Genomic DNA, 18,399 nt, shown 5'->3' on the forward strand with positions numbered 1-18,399 from the left:
ATAAAGATGATGATTAGCATGATATAAACGCAATTGTGAACAAGCACAAAACACTCAATGGAAATGAGTCATTCTGTGCAGGGTTATGTCTGGAGCAAAGGACTACACGTGGTAAAAGTGAAATCTTTTCAAACCCACATTAGATTCAGACAAGAAAACTTATTGCAATGAACCATTGTGGGCCATGTCAAGGACTGACTTCCGCTCGACTCCAGACTAGCCAATCAGCGAGCGAGTTGTGATATTAAAGTGCGTATTTTCATAGCACGCAACAGACACACACGACACGCCGACATGTCTAGACGACCACGTGCTAAGATATAACCAATCAGAGTGCTTGTTTTGCTATGTCCTGTCGGCAAGCAACCTTCACTGTGCAATGGTCGATTTTCAAGGTATTAAGAATGCAGCAGGCCTTATATACTTCGTCTAGACATAAAATACTTCCTATCTTCTCTTTACTTGGATTGTTCGTTTCAACAGGGATACGTTTCTTGTAGCTCTCTACTCAAAAGAAGTGATTTCATACCAATGTTATATGTTCAACTTGTTCACTGTGGCCAACTTTCACAATACACATCTGATTCAAAATCTTCTCAAATTCTGTGTCTTAGACGGCGACAAAATAGCGGAACTCAAAGACACGACGAATTCAATCCTCAAACGACTCAAAGTTTGTGAGTTGGGGTTTTTACTGCAGGCTTTACAGTCGAGAGGAGGTGATGTGTCGAGCTGTGTTTTCTATCCGTGTGATGACAGAATCGGCAAACGAATCATACACGAGCCGCATCTCATTGTATATCGAACATTTAGACACCCCGGTATACAGTCTGTGAGCGAACTTAAGCATCTTGCCGTATGTTCACGACATGATGTTACAAATGAGAAAATTTGTATCAATCCGTACCACTACAGTGCAGTCGTACAGATAGGTGAGTATAATGTGATTTGTAAATGTTATAAACTTCAAATGTAATGCGCTTATTGTCCTTCTCCATACATTTTCTTTATTTCAATTTTTATTTTTTCGAAAGAACTTCCAGCTAAAAGAAGTACACCAGTTAAGAGCAAGAATGACACGAAGAGAGAAGAATCTTCTTCAGGTAAGCGTGCCTTCTTGCAGACATAAGTTCTATATATGTTGTCGCTGTGTTATGGTAAAATTTTAATGAATCTGTCTTCGTTCGTGCAGGTTTTGTCAGTAATTATACGCCGTCTACATCGATGGAACCAACTGTATCGTCCATGCCTTTGTCCCTGACAGGTACGTAAAACACAATCTTGCCTCGTGTATTAAAATAGCTATAATAAATGGCTAGTAGCCAGTACAGTACTGTATATAAATACATCGGCCCTTGGAAGAGATCATGTGTGTGTGTGTTCTACATTACCTACCAGACACTTCGAGTTTTCTTGACAAACTCCTTCTAGTGTCAAATTTAATATATAATTTGTACAAGAGTCTGTATTAAGTGTCTTGTTTTTCATCGGTACTATTCTAAAAAATTCCTAGAACACCCAAGAAATCCTAAAGAATGGCCAAAACGTAGTTGGTGTTGTGTTGCTTATTGGGAGCATAACGATCGTATTGGTCCACTCTACCATCAGTATCAACACCACAACATTCTAAATATATATGAATCTCTACCCGTATCAAACAAGGCAAAAGGAATGTGTTTAGCCGCACTATACGGAGATTCTATTGCTTCCGACACAACAAAGAGAGTAAGGAATCATATTGGTTTTGGACTTCAACTTTCAAGGGAAGAAGATGGTATTTGGATGTATAACAGAAGTGATTTCTCGCTGTTTGCTAACGGACCAACGTTATCTGAAAGAACTTCTGAATTCACTTGTAGACATAATACTATTGTACATAAAGTACCTCCTGGATACTCGCTAAAACTCTACGATTATACCGAAAGTCCGCGAACTTGCCAGTCTTATGGTGACGATGTAAAACTTTCCGTGCCACACAGTGTGAGGGTTAGTTTTGCTAAAGGATGGGGAAATACCTGTTCCACTTCTTACCGCAGACAGTTTGTCACGTCATGTCCATGTTGGATCGAAATTCATTTCGTTGTCTGAATATTGAAGCGGACGACCTAAGGTTTAGTTATTGTAGCATATCCAATAAAATTATATATTATGCATATATATATATATAATTTGCAGTATTTTTGCAAGCGCTGCATATATGTATATGTGTGTGTGTGTGTGTGTGTGTGTGTGTGTGTGTGTGTGTGTGTGTGTGTGTGTGTGTGTGTGTGAACTGTGCTTGCAGAAATATTGCAAATAATATATATATATCAATATATCGATATATCAGGTGCATTCTGGGTAATTTCCAACTAAAAATAGCTTTAATGAAGGTTTATTACAACTTTATGGTAAAATATAACCAAAGTGTACAGTGTGAGCATTAATACTAGATATCTGGCCAAGTTTTGATTGGAAATCGCTTTATTTAAATAATCTTGAAATATGGATATATCGATATACTTCAGTTTTGCATATGTATATTTATATTTATATTTATAAAATATTTGAGATATAACGAGTGCACTGATTGGCTGGCTACCTCATTTATATCAGAGGACAGAAACATGTTTGTGCAAAATCATTCAAAAATGTTTTATAAAAGCGATATAAAACGTCCGCTTGTGTCTATATGCTGTGACATAAACACGATGGGAGCTGTAGAGCACTCGAGAAGTCAAAGAAACACTTGGCTACGCCTTGTTTCTATACAACTTCTCTCTTGCTCTACAGCTTCCAACGTGCTTATGTCATAGTATATAGATGCGCACCGTTTTATATTCCTTAAATATATATATATATATATATTATACAGACATATCTGTCATGTCAGCAGCCCCTAACAGCTTAGAACCACTTCAAAAGTTTCTGTTGCCTCTTTATGCTATAAAACACAGTATTTGAACCATGGTTGTCAAAGATCATAATTATGCTAGTTATATTTGTATATTTCATTTTGGTCAACCTTCTTGGGATTGACTGTATGTTTATATATATATATATATATATACATATATATAGTCAATCATCTGTGGCTACTTTGGATAAATATATACAATTAGATAGACATATATTATATATATAGATAGACATATAATTTAACAGAGAAATTCAGAGAGATTCTAGTCTTTTCCAATATTGATTGGTAAGTTCAATGTAATACAGAGTAGCACTTTTCAAAGTGAATAACTTCCATGACAGTGAATTAATCGGATCCAATTTTTTTGCATCTGAATTAGAACATTTTTATAGGTAATCCTGTACTTGTGTTTGTGTGAGCTGTCTTTTCTAAAATAAAACATCACTTTTATGATCCCTAGGACCTAAATTGACAATCATTTATTCATAAACTGTTTTCAGATTCATGAGATAGGCTTGCTATTAAAATCGTCTCCCACAGACATCGTAGACTAAACAATTCTTTTTGTGTTTGATCATGGTAAATTGACCTTAATCAATATATATGGCTGGAAAAAACAATTATTATTTTCTTTAAGGGTTTTTAATACTTATTGATTTATCCCATATTCTCCCCTCCTCCCCTTATACCTCCCCCCATCTTTACTTGAAACGGTTCACATATTCCTTCCTCCTCCCCTGGTACCTCCTCCCATTCTCACCTGACATGTTTACCATATTCTCTCTCCTCCCTTGGTACCTCCCCCCATCCTCACCTGACATGGTTACCATATTCTCTCCCCTCCCCTGGAACCTCCTCCCTTGGTAGCTCCCCCAATCCTCGCCTTACATGGTTACCACATTCTCTCCTCCTTTCCTGCTACCTCCCCCATCCCCCCATCACTATTCAGACATTGTTCTTGTTAACAATAAGTTTGTAATACTCGTAGAATGGATGTAGAATGGATTCTTTTAATAATTTTGAGTATTTTTTTGCTTGTTAACTGAAGATTCATGGTTGCCATAAACGAGATGATCAAACTCTATTGCTGGAAAACAGAGGCCAGATACCGGCTTCCATGCATTCATTCTGCTTATAAATGAATATCAGTAATGGATGGTTGAAGCCGGACAATCCCCACCCACTTTGGCCACAGCTAGAATAAAGAGAGACAAAGAAAAGAAAAAATATTTCTTTTGGTAGTATCGTATCTGATTAATCTTTGACAACTTTGAATATATTTCTCTTGCAATAAGGATATCCATGAGTAATAACATTCAGGAAGGCCAAGCGGTCTACGGCGTCAAACTCAAGGTTAATCCTTCCTAAGTTGCTTGGGAGCAGGCGTTCTGGTGTCCTAATGGAGTCGTGGGTTTGAATCCCACTTCTGACATTTAGAGTGGCATGGGTGGCGTTCGCGGCTAACGCGTCGTCTTTCACCGCAGTGAGTCCTACGGGTCGGGTCTCAGGTTCAAGCCCTGCGGTCGCCACATGTGAATTGAGTTTGTTTGATGTGTTGTTCTCTCCTATGCTACGAGGGTTCTCTCCGGGTTCTCCGGTTTCCTCCCTCCGTAAAAATCAACATGTTAGTTGAGCGTTGTGTGCATAGAATATTGAATGGGGAAGTGGTAGTTCGCGTGAGCGAGAAGTGTCCCCAATTAGTGCGAATGCGCTAGAACGACTAGACACTCAAATAGAGATTTTTATTTCTTTTTTTTTTTTTTTTTTCATGCTTATCTTTTGTTAACTCAGTCCGTCGTTCTCAGTAGAACATATTTCTCCTGCAGTAAGGATTTCCATGAATGCTGACATTAAGATGTTTATCATTTGTTAACTCTGCGTCGTTCTTCAGTAGAACGTTTAATTGCCATAGTAAACTGCCACTAACAGATATTGAAGAAGTAAACAATTGGGTGGCACTTCAAAATTATTGGTATATTGAGAGTCCTTACCCTTGTTCTTATCATTACCTTACACACCTCAGTGATGGCAAGCTGTAATTGCCGTGCGAAAAGGCTAGTTGCTAAGTTCAGTATAATACTAAAAGTGTCTTATAATCATGTTACGTTAAAAACATGAAATAAAAAGAGTTGAAGTTGGAAATGAGCTCAGGAGATTAGTAATTAGTGTACAATTTTATCTCCTTATCTTTTAACAGATAAATTATATTGTAGTTATTATAGCGCCATTCGTCCTGATATTTATTTCAGTGCATTTACAAAAAAATGACCACAAAAATGACTGTTTATTATTTTCGCATGTTTAGCTGTTCATCGCCAGTTGGTGGGAGGTACAGCCCTGACGAGAACGCGAGTCAGAAAACCCTTGGTCTATTTTTACATAAGCAGCAAACTACCCCTTATCACTCTTTTCATTGCTACGTGAGGTTTGAGACAGTCGCGACAGGGAAATTGGGCAATATACTTTCGTATTGCGACTGTTGTCTTGTTCAGCGCGTATCTAGCAGTGAAAAGAGTGGTAAATGGTCATGCCTGAAAAGGAACAGAACTATGATGATTCCACGTCTCCCGCAAGGGAAGCTGCTGAGTCATTCCCGAGGAACAATTTTCTTGTTATTGCGACGTGGTTCAAGAAATACTTTTGGGAAGGTAATGAGAGTATTAGCTTAAATACAAGTTAACTGAACTGTTGGTAAGTCTGGTACTACATGGAGGCCGTCCTCATTCACCATCACAATTAACCAACGAAATTTGATAAAAAAATTTCTTTGCCGTGATTAACCCGTAAAAAGAATAAATCCAAATGCCTTGTAAAAAGGGTTAACTTGTTTTATTACTTGGTAATGATCAAAAATTATGGCCTTTTAGAAAACTCCAAAATTGCAATGAAAAATAGCCAAGGAACCAAATGAAAATCGGTACTACAAAGATCCAGGGATAAAGAACCATCCTTTTTTTGACCATTCCTTCACTTATATATGTACCAACTTTTTGAAAATTTCAACAATCTCCGGCGCACTGTCTTGAGTTTTTCTGTCTACGCTTCTGCTTTTTTGGATGACATAAAAATATTTTGTCTTAACTGACTTATTTAAGGATTAGTTTATGCGCAATTATCTTTGCAGGTCAGTCATTGAGCATGAGACATGAAACAGCACTGAGAGAGAGTCTGAATGACAACACTCCATGGTACAAAGTTGTCCTGGTCAAACATCGTCGTGTTGTTGGTCTTCTTTTACCCGCCTTGTTCTTCCACTTTTTCTGGTGGGGAATCTTCATCAAGTACGATCTTTGGCATCTGTTTCTAGACAAGTACTACATGAGTATTACCATGATATTCGGCTCCATGATTGCAGGTTTGTATGCTACATGAGTATTAATTACTGCATGAGTGTTAGTCTGTGTTCAAGTACTAGTGTAATGTTGAGGAATGACTAGTCAATGCTCAGTTAACGCGCATTTATTTAGCTCTGGATCCACAAGGGGGGTTACTAATCACGAAAGAAGCGAAAGAGTTGCACAATCACCTGCGCGCTCCACATCCATCCTTATGGTAGGCAGCCAATCAGAACGCGCGTTATATAATACTTACGTCACGCATACTGAACAAGATATTTCACTAATTCCCACACAGGTAGCCCAAGCTTGGTTTCTGTGGTGTCCTGTTATAAGGAAATGTATGGGGAATCATCAAAAATTTCAATAAAATCATCAAAACGTGAAATAAAGCCTGGAAATTTTACCCTATCATTGAGAAATAGCACTTCTTTCGCTCTGCGTGGTTATTTTTTGAATTTAGCCCGTTTTAAGGATTTTTTTCCCCACCAGTGGAATGACAAGCGAAGGAGGAGCATCAATAGCTTATCCCGTCATGGCCTTAGCATTCAACATCAAACCAAGTGTAGCACGTGACTTCTCGTTCATGATTCAGTCATGTGGGATGTCGGCTGCTGCCTTCACTATCTTCTTTATGGTGAGTGAAACAGCTCACGTGACCCTATTAATACGAGCTACGTGCTACTACATTAATGGCCTACCAAATTGTAATCTTTCTTCTATAGCGCTAATGTATGCTGATGACACCAATTTAACTTATGCCTCAAGGGACCAGTCCCTAGCAATAATGACCTTAAGGAATTGAAGCAGTGGCTTGATTCTAATAACTGTATGTTTATTGGCACTAGACAGAAGTTTTAATCTTGATGGGGCAAACATTGAGCGCATTCCTTAAGGAATTGAAGCAGTGGCTTGATTCTAATAACTGTATGTTTATTGGCACTAGACAGAAGTTTTAATCTTGATGGGGCAAACATTGAGCGCGTAAAAATGCCTGGGCGTACACTTAGATGAGAAAATGAATTGGGAAACACATGTATCCGACATCTCTAGTAAGATAAAACTCTTGCTGTTCTCAAAAGACTGAAGCAAATTCTCCTCAATCAAGTACTTCTAACAATTTACAAGTCGTTGATTCTTTAGCGTTCCTTCTACGGACATCCTCCAAAACCTAAACTGGGAGACTTTGAAAGAAAGACGTTCCAAACAACCAAAAAAACACATGCTTAACTTGACGATTAACAAAGAAATACCGGAATATGTTCATGAAAGCTTTAGTCGATTGAATCGCGGTACGTTCCTATAATCTCAGGGGCGTGAATGACAATTCCTTTGTTAAGCGTCCACAATGTGAGGCATTTCAAAAGAGCTTCACGTCCCGAGGAGCTTATTGCACGTGGAAAGATATTTCCTCCAAAAAATGACTCCGTGTATAAGTAAAGGTTATTATTATTATAATTGTATCACAATGATCACCAGAAATGAGTAAAGCACGTCGATCGATGTTAGTTAGAAGGCAGAATTGCATGTGATACAGGAGACCTGGGCCTAAATAAATGTTCTATAATAGTATGTAGGGGGTAAGGCCACGTTAGTCTTTGTCGTTATTCTCAAATTATTTATAATTAAACAACTGCCTTCATCTGGTATATTCACAGCATGTCCAAGTCGATAAGTTTTCCCTGATCTTTTGTTCTCTGGGAGGAGTGGTTGGTATGATTTTTGGTTTACACGTCATAGACCCAGTCCTCACTACGCCATACAAGAAGATGTGTTTTGTTTGCATCTGGTTCACTTTTGCGTTCGCTCTTTTCCTCCTCAACCGATACAGAAAACGAACAACGTACAAAACCATCCCTGACTTCAAAATCTGGAAGGGAAATGTCCTCTTTCTCACTGGCTTCGTTGGTGGAATATTTTCTTCATTCGCCGGAAGTGGTTTGGATATCTGTAGCTTCAGCGTGTTGACGTTACTTTTCCGCGTGACAGAGAAAACAGCCACGCCTACGTCAGTCATCTTAATGGCGGGAAACACACTGGTTGGTTTCTACTGGAGACACGTGATGATGGATGGGAGGATCTCTAAGGAAGCCTGGGAATTCATGGGTGTATGTGTACCCATCGTGGTGTTTGGTGCCCCTTGGGTTCTGTTATTGGTACCCATTTCCATCGCTTGGTCCTTGCTGCCTGGGTGTACGTCACAGATACCGTTGCCTTGATAACAGCTTTCTTCCTCGTGCCACAAACACCTGAGCTGACCGTGACATCTGTTGGTATCATCATCTTTGGATTCCTTTTCTTCTTTTTATTGACAAAGATCGGGGAAAGACTGATGAATATTAATGAGTTAAAAGCAGCAAGAGATCAAGAAAACCACGATGACCAACATACAGAGAAGGAGACTCGGCTGTGATGTTGCTGATCTACTTAATGTAGCCATACATGACCAACAGTTAGATTAGTCTAAGACAATACACAGATTTGGTCGTCACTATTGTTAGTGAGATAAAAAGAACCTTATTAAAGAGTATATTACTTATAGCGTGGTTCCGTTAACCTCCCCAGCACATTCACGCCTCACCGCATGTAATGTTTTCACCGTCCACTTAATGCAAGAAAAACTCTCTTCTAATCCTTATATAATACTTGAAAACAGGCATTATTATATAGTTAGTGTTTGTAGGAAACTATTTCATTTCCAATGGGAATGTGGTAGCCAGTAGAATTAAATTGATCTTTGGAGTAGGATCCATTAATTCTTTCCTTTACTCTATTGTGAACAGCAAAGTTATGTGACTCTATTGATATTGGTTGAATGAGGCGGATATAATTAAGGATAGATGATCTAAATGACAAATCTGTGGTCATGGCTTGTTGATTTAGGTATTGATACGACTACAGTAAGGTAGGTTTTACAACAATAACTGAGTACGGCAAACAAGTTAGCTCGTGAAATAGTTTGTAGTAACCACAGTTAATGGAAGAGAACGAACTTATTAACTTGTATGGAATAACAAAGGTTAGTAGAAGTTAGGATAAAGTGAATCGCTCAATTGAACGACTAAAGCAATGGACGTGAGTCAACTAAACTGATCACGTTCACCATTCTCGTTCAATGGATCAAATGCGTGATGTTATTATGCGAGTCAAGTCATGTATCTAGTTGAGAAAACTTTTTTGAAAAGCTTTTCCATGATTTAGAATCATCATATCCGCTAAACCGAGGAACATTTATATATTTTCTGCCAAGAACACTTTCCTGATTAGTCTGTAATGCACAAACTGTAAGTTTATTTGACAGCTTCACAAACTTTGATTTTGTTGCCAACATTTTAATGATGAGAGGAAGATTAGCACTAACTCGTTAACGCAACATTTAGGCTGCATTGCAAAGGCAGCCAGGCGTTCTTGGTTGGTTTCGATCGGGGACGGGGAAGATTGGCACGGGCATAAACGCACGGGTGGTTGTGTAGCGTTAGTGCGACATGTAATGGATGCAAGTGACACGTCAGCTATAGGTGCGATGGGGTGCATGATACGATACACGGCGGGTAAACCTTAAAAGGACAGGTAGATGACATCCACTCAAACTCTTTCAACTCAGTTTTATATACAGCTATTTCAAAAGAAGTTTGAAGGGGCGAATGGCGTTTGGTGATTGGCGATTGTATAACCGGAAGGAACTTTGGGCGCAGTCCTTCTTCATCTTTCTCTCTCTTTTCCATCTTTACTACTTCTATTTCGTTTTAAATCATAACTTACAACAGAAAGTCAATCCACACTGATAAAACTGATGATATATATGATGTATATACAGACCACTCCTGAAAAGTCGTGCAGGCTACAAGGCCTTAGTGTGCAGTCATTATGGAACTCTCTGTTGAACCACAGGTTTCTGTGGTGTCCTGTTATAAGGAAATGTATGGAGATTCATCAAAAATTCAATAGAATCCTTGAAACGTGAAATAAAGCCTCGAAATTTTATCCAATCATTGAGAAATAGCACTTCTTTTGCTCTGTGTGGTTATTTTTCGAATTTAGCCCGTTTTAAGATTTTTTCCCCCACCAGTAAGTAAGATTTCTTACTGGTGGGGGAAAAAATCTTAAAACGGGCTAAATTCAAAAAATAACCACGCAGTTCAAAAGAAGTGCTATTTCTCAATGATTGGATAAAATTTCGAGGCTTTATTTCACGTTTCAAAGATCTTATTGAAATTTTTGATGAATCTCCATACATTTCCTTATAACAGGACACCACATAAACCAAGCTTGGGCTACCTGTGGTTCAACAGAGAGTTCATTTGATATATTCGAGAAGCAGTTAAAAACACACTTCTTCAATAAGGCCTATCGTTGCTAATAAGAGACACTAGATTTTCATGATATTCTTTTAAATTTCCTAGATTCTTTATTAAATGTTCATTTATACACTCAATTGAAGAATCGTTGTCGGGTTCAGAAACATAGAACATAGAAGCTGAGACCGAAATGGCACATGGGAAGTACGTTAATTAGACGCATGCTGTGACCGGCGACCCGTGGCATCATCCACTGTTCTGAATACTCGTTTAGCATTCTAAACCGACTGCATGGATGGCGCAAGTGAATAAATTATAATATAATTATGTCATTTCCAATGTGCCATTTCGGTCTCAGCTTTTATGTTCTATGTTTCTGAACCCGACAACGATTCTTCAATTGAGTGTATATCACTATATGGTTGTCCATTACATTTAGATTCTGCTTAGATTTTATATTACCTGTCACTTAGATTTCTTAGATTTTTTAAAATTTCCCCAGTTATTTCACTATTATTGTAAAGCGCCTTTATGAGCTATATGGATATGGGCGTTATCATGATAAGTTTTCATCATTACTATTGTTATTATTCATGCAGTACATGAAGTGTTAAATCATAATTGCGTGTAAATGATTGTCATCATACCAATATATACTGAGTTCAGCCTATCTTTAGTTTAACTCAATCAAAAGCTGACTGGCTTACGTACATCACTGCTGCTCAGTTTACTGATACCATTTCTAACTCTACAGCTATTTCAGAAAATCAAAGGTTGGTGCAGTGAACGCTTTGTTTTATGCTGCATCATAATATTCTTGTAATATTCATGGCGTTAAGGATAATAAAGATAAATGTAGGTAGATATAGACGTCAACATAGCATGTGAGAGCGATGGGCGATGCCGAAATGCAGTCTAATGCATGTCTCAATATGATGCGCATTCTGTATGAATTCCAATGGTTTGCTTCATGCTTATTGGAATACTTGAGTATACTTGAATCCCTCGAATCATCAGTGTTATTCGGATTGTGTATAGTATGTTGGCATCGAATAAACTATAAGATGCCGTATTCGAGTATGAGTTTACTGTTAATGTTATGAATGTTATGAATCACTGGAACCATCAGTGTTACTTGTTTTTACTTACAGCTCGAAGAATCAGTGACAGAAAGTTTGGATAAGTTTGGATAACAAATTGGCAGAGGATTTAAGACAAAGACTTCAATAACAAAATCCTTGTTCAAACATTGAAAAAAGGTTCTTATAAGAGCCAAAAAGACTATGAAAGTCATTGACTGTTTGCTTTTATTTATAGTCCATTATAATCGAACAGAACAGTAAAGCGCGTGCAAAACTTAGTTCTTATATGATACAAACAAAATAGATTCTTTAACAAAATAAGGCTTCACCGGGGTGTACACATGTCTAATTTATCTTTCCAAATTTACTCTCCCTACCCCCCCCCCCCAACAACTTGACTCTCGCTACCGCCCCATCTACACGTTTTTGTTTCATAGTCCACACTCGGATTAGCTCCGAACGCTTTCGCGTGTAGAACCAGTGAATCGGAAAACTCAAACTTAGCGCGGTATGTTAATCCTAGTTAATCCTTCAATGGCCATATAAGGCCAGAGTCGATAATGATACAACATGCCTATTATTTGTCAACTTTGAATACCCATTTGTTGATACGATTACATTTCTGTCATACATCAGAACGAACACTACGATTGATCAAGGTAAGGTAACAAGAATATCTCTTTTGGTAACAAGTGAAGATAATTCATTTTACTTCGAAACAGTGCTGCGTTAGAGCGTTCGACGGTGCGCCCTTTAACCTGGTCACAAACTATCAATACTCATTATTATGGAAATCTAAAGCTAACATTACGCGGTAAGAAGAGAGAAGTCGAAACAGATGTAGAGACCCTGAGGATCCAACCATCACTAGCCAACTGAGCCACGCCTTGCTCAAATCCACCGCGCGCATTCCGTTTTTCAGCACAGTCCTTCTTCATCTTTCTCTCTCTTTTCCATCTTTACTACTTCTATTTCGTTTTAAATCATAACTTACAAAAGAAAGTCACTTCACACTGATAATCGGTATTATCTAAATAAATTTATATTAGTCTTTCAAAAGTATTAGTAGTGAGGGGATTGAGTGAACTTTTTCGCTTCTTCATGTCATGAACTATAGTCTAACTAGGTAACCCATTTCATTCTATATTGAATGATAAGTCAGTCTTGTCATGTCAGCAGCTTATGTTATTCACTTTCCAAGGTGTTAAAGACCAACTTGGTTTCAGAGTAAGAAATTAGCTTTAAGTTCTTCACAGATTTACTATTCAAGAGCACTTGCAATTGAAATTATCCGCTCGCAATCAAGGATTGCCTGCACAACACGCAGCTTGGTTGCTGCATAGCCAAAACACTCTTTGAAGGCAACTCGACAAATCATCTATTTATCTGTTTAAACGTGATTTATCTAAACATTTTTAAAATACTAATCAGCTCCATCAGGTGTTGTTTGTATCAGGCTAATGTTGACGTTCATTCGTATTGTTCGTCTATTATTAATGACACTCTCTTTAGTACATCAAGTGTAAACTCATTATTGCGTGCAAACGATTCTCATCGTACCAATATATACGTAGCCTCATTAGCTGAACTCAATCAAAATCTGACAGGTGTACGTACGTACGTCACTGCTGCTCAGGTTAGTGATAGAAGTTTTAATTATACAGCCAGTTCATGTTGCATACCAAGTCAGAATTCCACTATGGGCGATGTGAATGTGATCAGAGAAAGCTAGCTCACAACAACATGGAATTTTCTCAAACTTTATATGCACGTTTTTGTAACATGTAAAGAAACCTTTACCACGTAAATGAAGCCAGCCAGCATCAAGGTTGGTGATAGATTGCACTAAGGAAAGTACGATCGCGCGCAAGGTTGGGATTTTTGAGTGGCATTCCTTTCATCAGGTGCTAAGTTCTAATCCCTAAGTTCTGATTCTAATGCACACTTGCACTTCTTTATGTAAAAGAACTTTCCATCTACTGGACCCAGTCAATCAACTAGACTCTATACCACATAAATACTATAGCTGTGTTGATAAGTATAAGTATAAGTAAGTTATCGAATGTTTTATTGGTCACTAGTCATCTGGCAGGGCCGGTCCATCTCTACTTTTAACACCCAATTCAACTGCGTTTTAGTATGGCTACTATAGTGACAAGTTTTTAGTGTTGCAGGAGGGTTACCGTCACTTGAACTTTTTTTAAACTATTACTTGTAGAGTATTCACGTGCAAAGAAAGAAAAGTTGTTGTTTCTCATTGGTACCCATATTCCGGTATGAATTTGAAACGATGTTAGTGCAATTGCTGTAATATCTATTTCGTTTTCTGAATAACACACAGACACATAATGAATACAAGAATAATAACTGACTGCATATACCCATAAATGGTCTTGATGGGAGAAAATGACAGTACTTCATAAACTTACAAGAGGCACTTAATCACACTTGATTTACTTTCCTTTATCCATAGAACAAATGCTTACTTGAAGTACCTAACTGGGACATTTACTTTTTTAGATTCTTTTTGAAGCCGGGTTAAACCAAGTTATCTGCCTTGGCGACTGTTTTTTTTCTGGCCCACAGCAATCGCAAAATATAAATTGCTGTGTTTTCGTTGTTTACAGGTTGATAAGATGGAGCCTAAGGTCACCGAGCCGAGAAACAGGCCCCCTCGATGTATCAAATGGTTAAAAAAGTATTTCTGGGAAGGTAACTCTTGTTCGATATATCTATCCATCCAACTATCACATGGGTTTGCATCTATTTATTCAATCATATTACTTACCATATCATACCATACCATTCCACTCCGCCCCATGTATCCAATACGTGCCTTCTTATCCATACATCAATTCCTTTTCATCTATCTGTCCGTACCATTCTAAGTTTTTAACTCTCATACTTTATTAGGTGTTCTTCACAGGCTTACAATACTAATTTACATGCAATATTGATTTTAAATATACGATGCTATTATTGTCCCACTTTGATAATGTAGAAATCTGATTAGAATATATTTTGAATATAAACTATATTAGATAAATATCCATGGTGAATGGCTAAAGTTAAAGTCTAAAACTTATAAAAGACTACAACAAAATAAACGATTTCAAAATGGCATTAACTGAAATACCTTTCTAACGTGTTGTCTTTTAACTTTTTCTTGGATGTCTTTAAGGCTAGCTGCTTTAGTCTGTTAGTTCGTTGTCTATGTTGTTTCATATGCCTACTGTTTGGTAACGACATCGTCGCCGTCCAGATTTCGTTTGATGTTTGGTACTCGACTTAGAATCGAATAATGCCAGATACTTTACTCAGTCATCCCAAGAATCTTACATCTTCTTTTGAACAGGTCAGTCATTGAGCATGAGACATGAAACAGCACTGAGAGAGAGTCTGAATGACTACACTCCATGGTACAAAGTTGTCCTGGTCAAACATCGTCGTGTTGTGGGTCTTCTTTTACCCGCCTTGTTCTTCCACTTTTTCTGGTGGGGAATCTTCATCAAGTACGATCTTTGGCATCTGTTTCTAGACAAGTACTACATGAGTATTACCATGATATTCGGCTCCATGATTGCAGGTTTGTATGCTACATGAGTGACCCACTGCCCCAAGTGACACATTGTCCGAAGTGATCACCCATTCACTTTCCCAACAGGAATGACAAGCGAAGGAGGAGGTGCTGTAGCTTATCCCGTCATGACCTTGGCATTCAACATCAAACCAAGTGTAGCACGTGACTTCTCGCTCATGATTCAGTCATGTGGGATGTCGGCTGCTGCAATCACTATCTTCTTTATGGTGAGTGAACAGCTCACGTGACCCTAAAGTCCGTGGGATTTCAAAACATTGGTCTTTTAGAACTTGCACATTCTTTACATTACAGTTGACTTTTGCAAATGATTTGCTCTTAAGCGAGGTCAAACCTGTGCAGATGAGTCTGCAGTCATAAAACAAAGCGGTATTTACTGAATGAGAAAAGGGACTATTGCGTGACTCACTAATAGACAGGTTGTTTCCCTGTTCAAGTAGCATTCCGCAGGATTACATTCCCCAGGGTAGAATGGCGTCTCTCCCACCTCAATGCAGGACCTTGACACTGATTGGAAATCGCAAGTTCCTGCAGTTTGATTGGTTCAGAGGCAGGACGGAAGGAAGCCAATCAGCAGATGGTATCCCGTGTTGTCATGGCTACCCATTCAATTTTTTTATTTGTTGTTTACAGAAAGTTCGTCTTGAGTACGCATCGTTAATCTTCTGTTCTCTGGGAGGAGTGGCTGGTATGATTTTTGGTTTACACGTCATAGACCCAGTCCTCACTCCGCCATACAAGAAAATGTGTTTTGTCTGCATCTGGTTCACTTTTGCGTTCGCTCTTTTTCTCCTCAACCGATACAGAAAACGAACAACGTACAAAACCATCCCTGACTTCAAAATCTGGAAGGGAATTGTCCTCTTTCTCACTGGCTTCGTTGGTGGAATATTTTCTTCATTCGCCGGAAGTGGTTTGGATATCTGTAGCTTCAGCGTGTTGACGTTACTTTTCCGCGTGACAGAGAAAACAGCCACGCCTACGTCAGTCATCTTAATGGCGGGAAACACACTGGTTGGTTTCTACTGGAGACACGTGATGATGGATGGGGGGATCTCTAAGGAAGCCTGGGAATTCATGGGTGTATGTGTACCCATCGTGGTGTTTGGTGCCCCCTTGGGTTCTGTTATTGGTACCCATTTCCATCGCTTGGTCCTTGCTGCTCTCATTTATATCATCGATACAGTGGCCTTGGTAAGCGCGTTTTGCCTGGTCCCTCTTACACCCTGGTTGATTGGCACTTCAGTCGGCATTATTGTGTTTGGGTTCATATTCTTTTTCATTATTACTAAAGTTGGTGAACGCCTCATGATGAATATCAATAAGAGGAGGACTGGGAACGAGGAACTAGAGTCTTGTGAGGAGCCTGACATCTATGAAAACAAACTAGATTCCAGGCCTAATAACGTACTCAATGAACAAGCCCTTCACATGAGTCCTGGTAATGAAGATCAAGCTGCAAGACAGTCACAGATCGAAGATACATCGTTCTAGTCTCAGCCCAATGCTACAAGACACGATCATAGATTTATGAGCAAGCTAATTGTTTACTGTAATTCCGCGTGACGCTCCAGAATAGACCTCACTGGGATGTTGTCTACTGCTGGGTCTTGGCACGTGGCCAAACACGACAACCGAAAACGACAACCAATCATCCAATTGTAACCGAAGATAGTTGTTAAATATTACTGGTAATAGAAAGTAAAATTTTTGTAATAAAATGTTCTTAAATAATTAGAAAACAACACTGTCTGTAAAGACGGTTAAGCGGATGCTTGCTTCTGAGGACGAGCAAGTGTATGGATGTTAAACCCGCAATAGACTTCTAGGAAAGTCGTTAGTTTTATCGCGTCCACTGTTAATAAGAAATAAATAGAAGCAGGCAGGTATACTTGGCAGCTGTCACGGCCCTCGTGCTCTATGCCACATAAAGAAACCTCGTGCTGTAGCGAGTACAGTTTTTTTCGTACATCCCCGTGCGTGTTTTTAAAGGTAAAATAAGCGGTGATAGTAAATAATTAGCAGAAATATCGCTATATTCTTGTGATATTGAATCATGTTTACTTTGATCATGTGATTCGTTGTTTATGATACCTGCAAGAGACCATGAAGGACCTGAACTTTATTACACTTGATACCTGATGATTTCCAGATGACAGAAGACGGATGACAAAAAGAAAAGAGAAAAAAGAAAAAAACATTTCACGGGGAAGCATAAACGCGTGGGTCTTCAAAGACAGTGCACGGTGTCACAAAGTTCACTCAAAGGTGTTAGTAAGCAGTTGGTTTTATCATATCGTCATGACTACCAATTGACCGGCGACCTTAAATAGAAAAACAAACGCGCAAACGTCGAAATAGCAACAATAAAAATTGAAATGTAAATTTTGAATGCACAAAACATAAAACATGCATGCGGTGTTGAGATACAGTTTCGTAGACATTAGTAATTCGCTTTAGCACAGTTTCCATAAATCCTTGATAAAAAGTTGTTTTTCTTCTACGCGTCCTATCTATTGTCGTCGCACCTATTATTAAATATTGATTAAAAAAACATCGATTTCCGACAAAATATATATATGAAAATAGGGAGGAAAAAAAATAAAATAGAACACTAAACGATAACAAAACTGATCGCGAAACACAGAGGGATCTAATACGATGTTAACTAAAGGGATCACAAAGTTTAGGCGCGACATTTTGATGTGTTTGCACGCGTCAGAATACAGGTACCCTCCAAAACTGGTCTCGTGACTTTTCATTCCTTTTCATTTTTATCACCATTTCGTAAAATTTCAGTCCCCTCGTAGAAGAGACATTAAATTCTCCTTTGCTATTATTACGCAATCTTGATTCTACTATTCATTTCCAGAATCCTTTTAATTAGTCATCTTATTGTTGGGCCTAAATATCACTATTATTTGTGACTTCCAGACGAATGAAAAACATTTGAATAAGAATAAAATTAAAAGAAGATTCTAGAGTTGCGGTTCAAGACGTGATAAGTGAAACAGAGGAGTAATCTAAGATGGTCGGATTGGCTTTTTTGCATAGAAAAAGACAATACATGATGCCTATTTTATGAGTCATATTCAAGTGGTTATTTTATATATCGATTTCAAAATACTTTATTACCCACAACGACCGGCACGGCAAAGGATGTAGTTAGTAGCGGTGTGAAAGCGCT

The 18,399-nt window shown here is 38.4% G+C and overlaps 2 protein-coding genes and 1 pseudogene across 7 annotated transcripts; all 3 read left to right on the forward strand.

Moving 5' to 3' along the window:
- The first annotated feature begins 262 nt into the window (after positions 1-262).
- LOC116296268 (SMAD family member 6) lies at positions 263-3,440 on the forward strand. 3 transcript variants are annotated; one of them, XM_031704274.2, is made up of 5 exons: positions 263-395; positions 484-932; positions 1,035-1,103; positions 1,193-1,264; positions 1,514-3,440. In XM_031704274.2, the coding sequence occupies exons 2-5, from the start codon at positions 539-541 to the stop codon at positions 2,086-2,088; spliced, it is 1,110 nt and encodes a 369-aa protein (XP_031560134.1). In that variant the 5' UTR covers positions 263-395; positions 484-538; the 3' UTR covers positions 2,089-3,440. The 3 variants fall into 3 exon arrangements, with proteins under 3 accessions (XP_031560134.1, XP_031560135.1, XP_031560133.1); XM_031704275.2 differs by having other exon boundaries at positions 615-932; XM_031704273.2 differs by having other exon boundaries at positions 263-932.
- A 1,779-nt stretch (positions 3,441-5,219) lies between these two features.
- On the forward strand, positions 5,220-8,910 carry LOC116296267 (uncharacterized; annotated as a pseudogene). The gene is made up of 4 exons (XR_016121146.1): positions 5,220-5,547; positions 6,024-6,254; positions 6,727-6,871; positions 7,893-8,910. The product of XR_016121146.1 is annotated as an uncharacterized LOC116296267 (transcript).
- A 220-nt stretch (positions 8,911-9,130) lies between these two features.
- Positions 9,131-17,715, forward strand: LOC116296266 (uncharacterized). Of its 3 annotated transcripts, XM_031704271.2 has the most exons (6): positions 13,247-13,442; positions 13,833-13,888; positions 14,242-14,326; positions 14,970-15,200; positions 15,279-15,421; positions 15,846-17,715. In XM_031704271.2, the coding sequence occupies exons 3-6, from the start codon at positions 14,251-14,253 to the stop codon at positions 16,704-16,706; spliced, it is 1,311 nt and encodes a 436-aa protein (XP_031560131.1). In that variant the 5' UTR covers positions 13,247-13,442; positions 13,833-13,888; positions 14,242-14,250; the 3' UTR covers positions 16,707-17,715. The 3 variants fall into 3 exon arrangements, with proteins under 3 accessions (XP_031560129.1, XP_031560131.1, XP_031560130.1); XM_031704269.2 differs by lacking the exons at positions 13,247-13,442; positions 13,833-13,888 and adding an exon at positions 9,131-9,253; XM_031704270.2 differs by lacking the exon at positions 13,833-13,888.
- The last annotated feature ends 684 nt before the right edge of the window (positions 17,716-18,399 follow it).

Source organism: Actinia tenebrosa, unplaced genomic scaffold, assembly GCF_029948245.1.
Source record: "Actinia tenebrosa isolate PJP-AT-01 unplaced genomic scaffold, QUT_ActTen_1.0 PGA_scaffold4__44_contigs__length_22323623, whole genome shotgun sequence".
Taxonomy (NCBI): Eukaryota; Metazoa; Cnidaria; class Anthozoa; order Actiniaria; family Actiniidae; genus Actinia; species Actinia tenebrosa.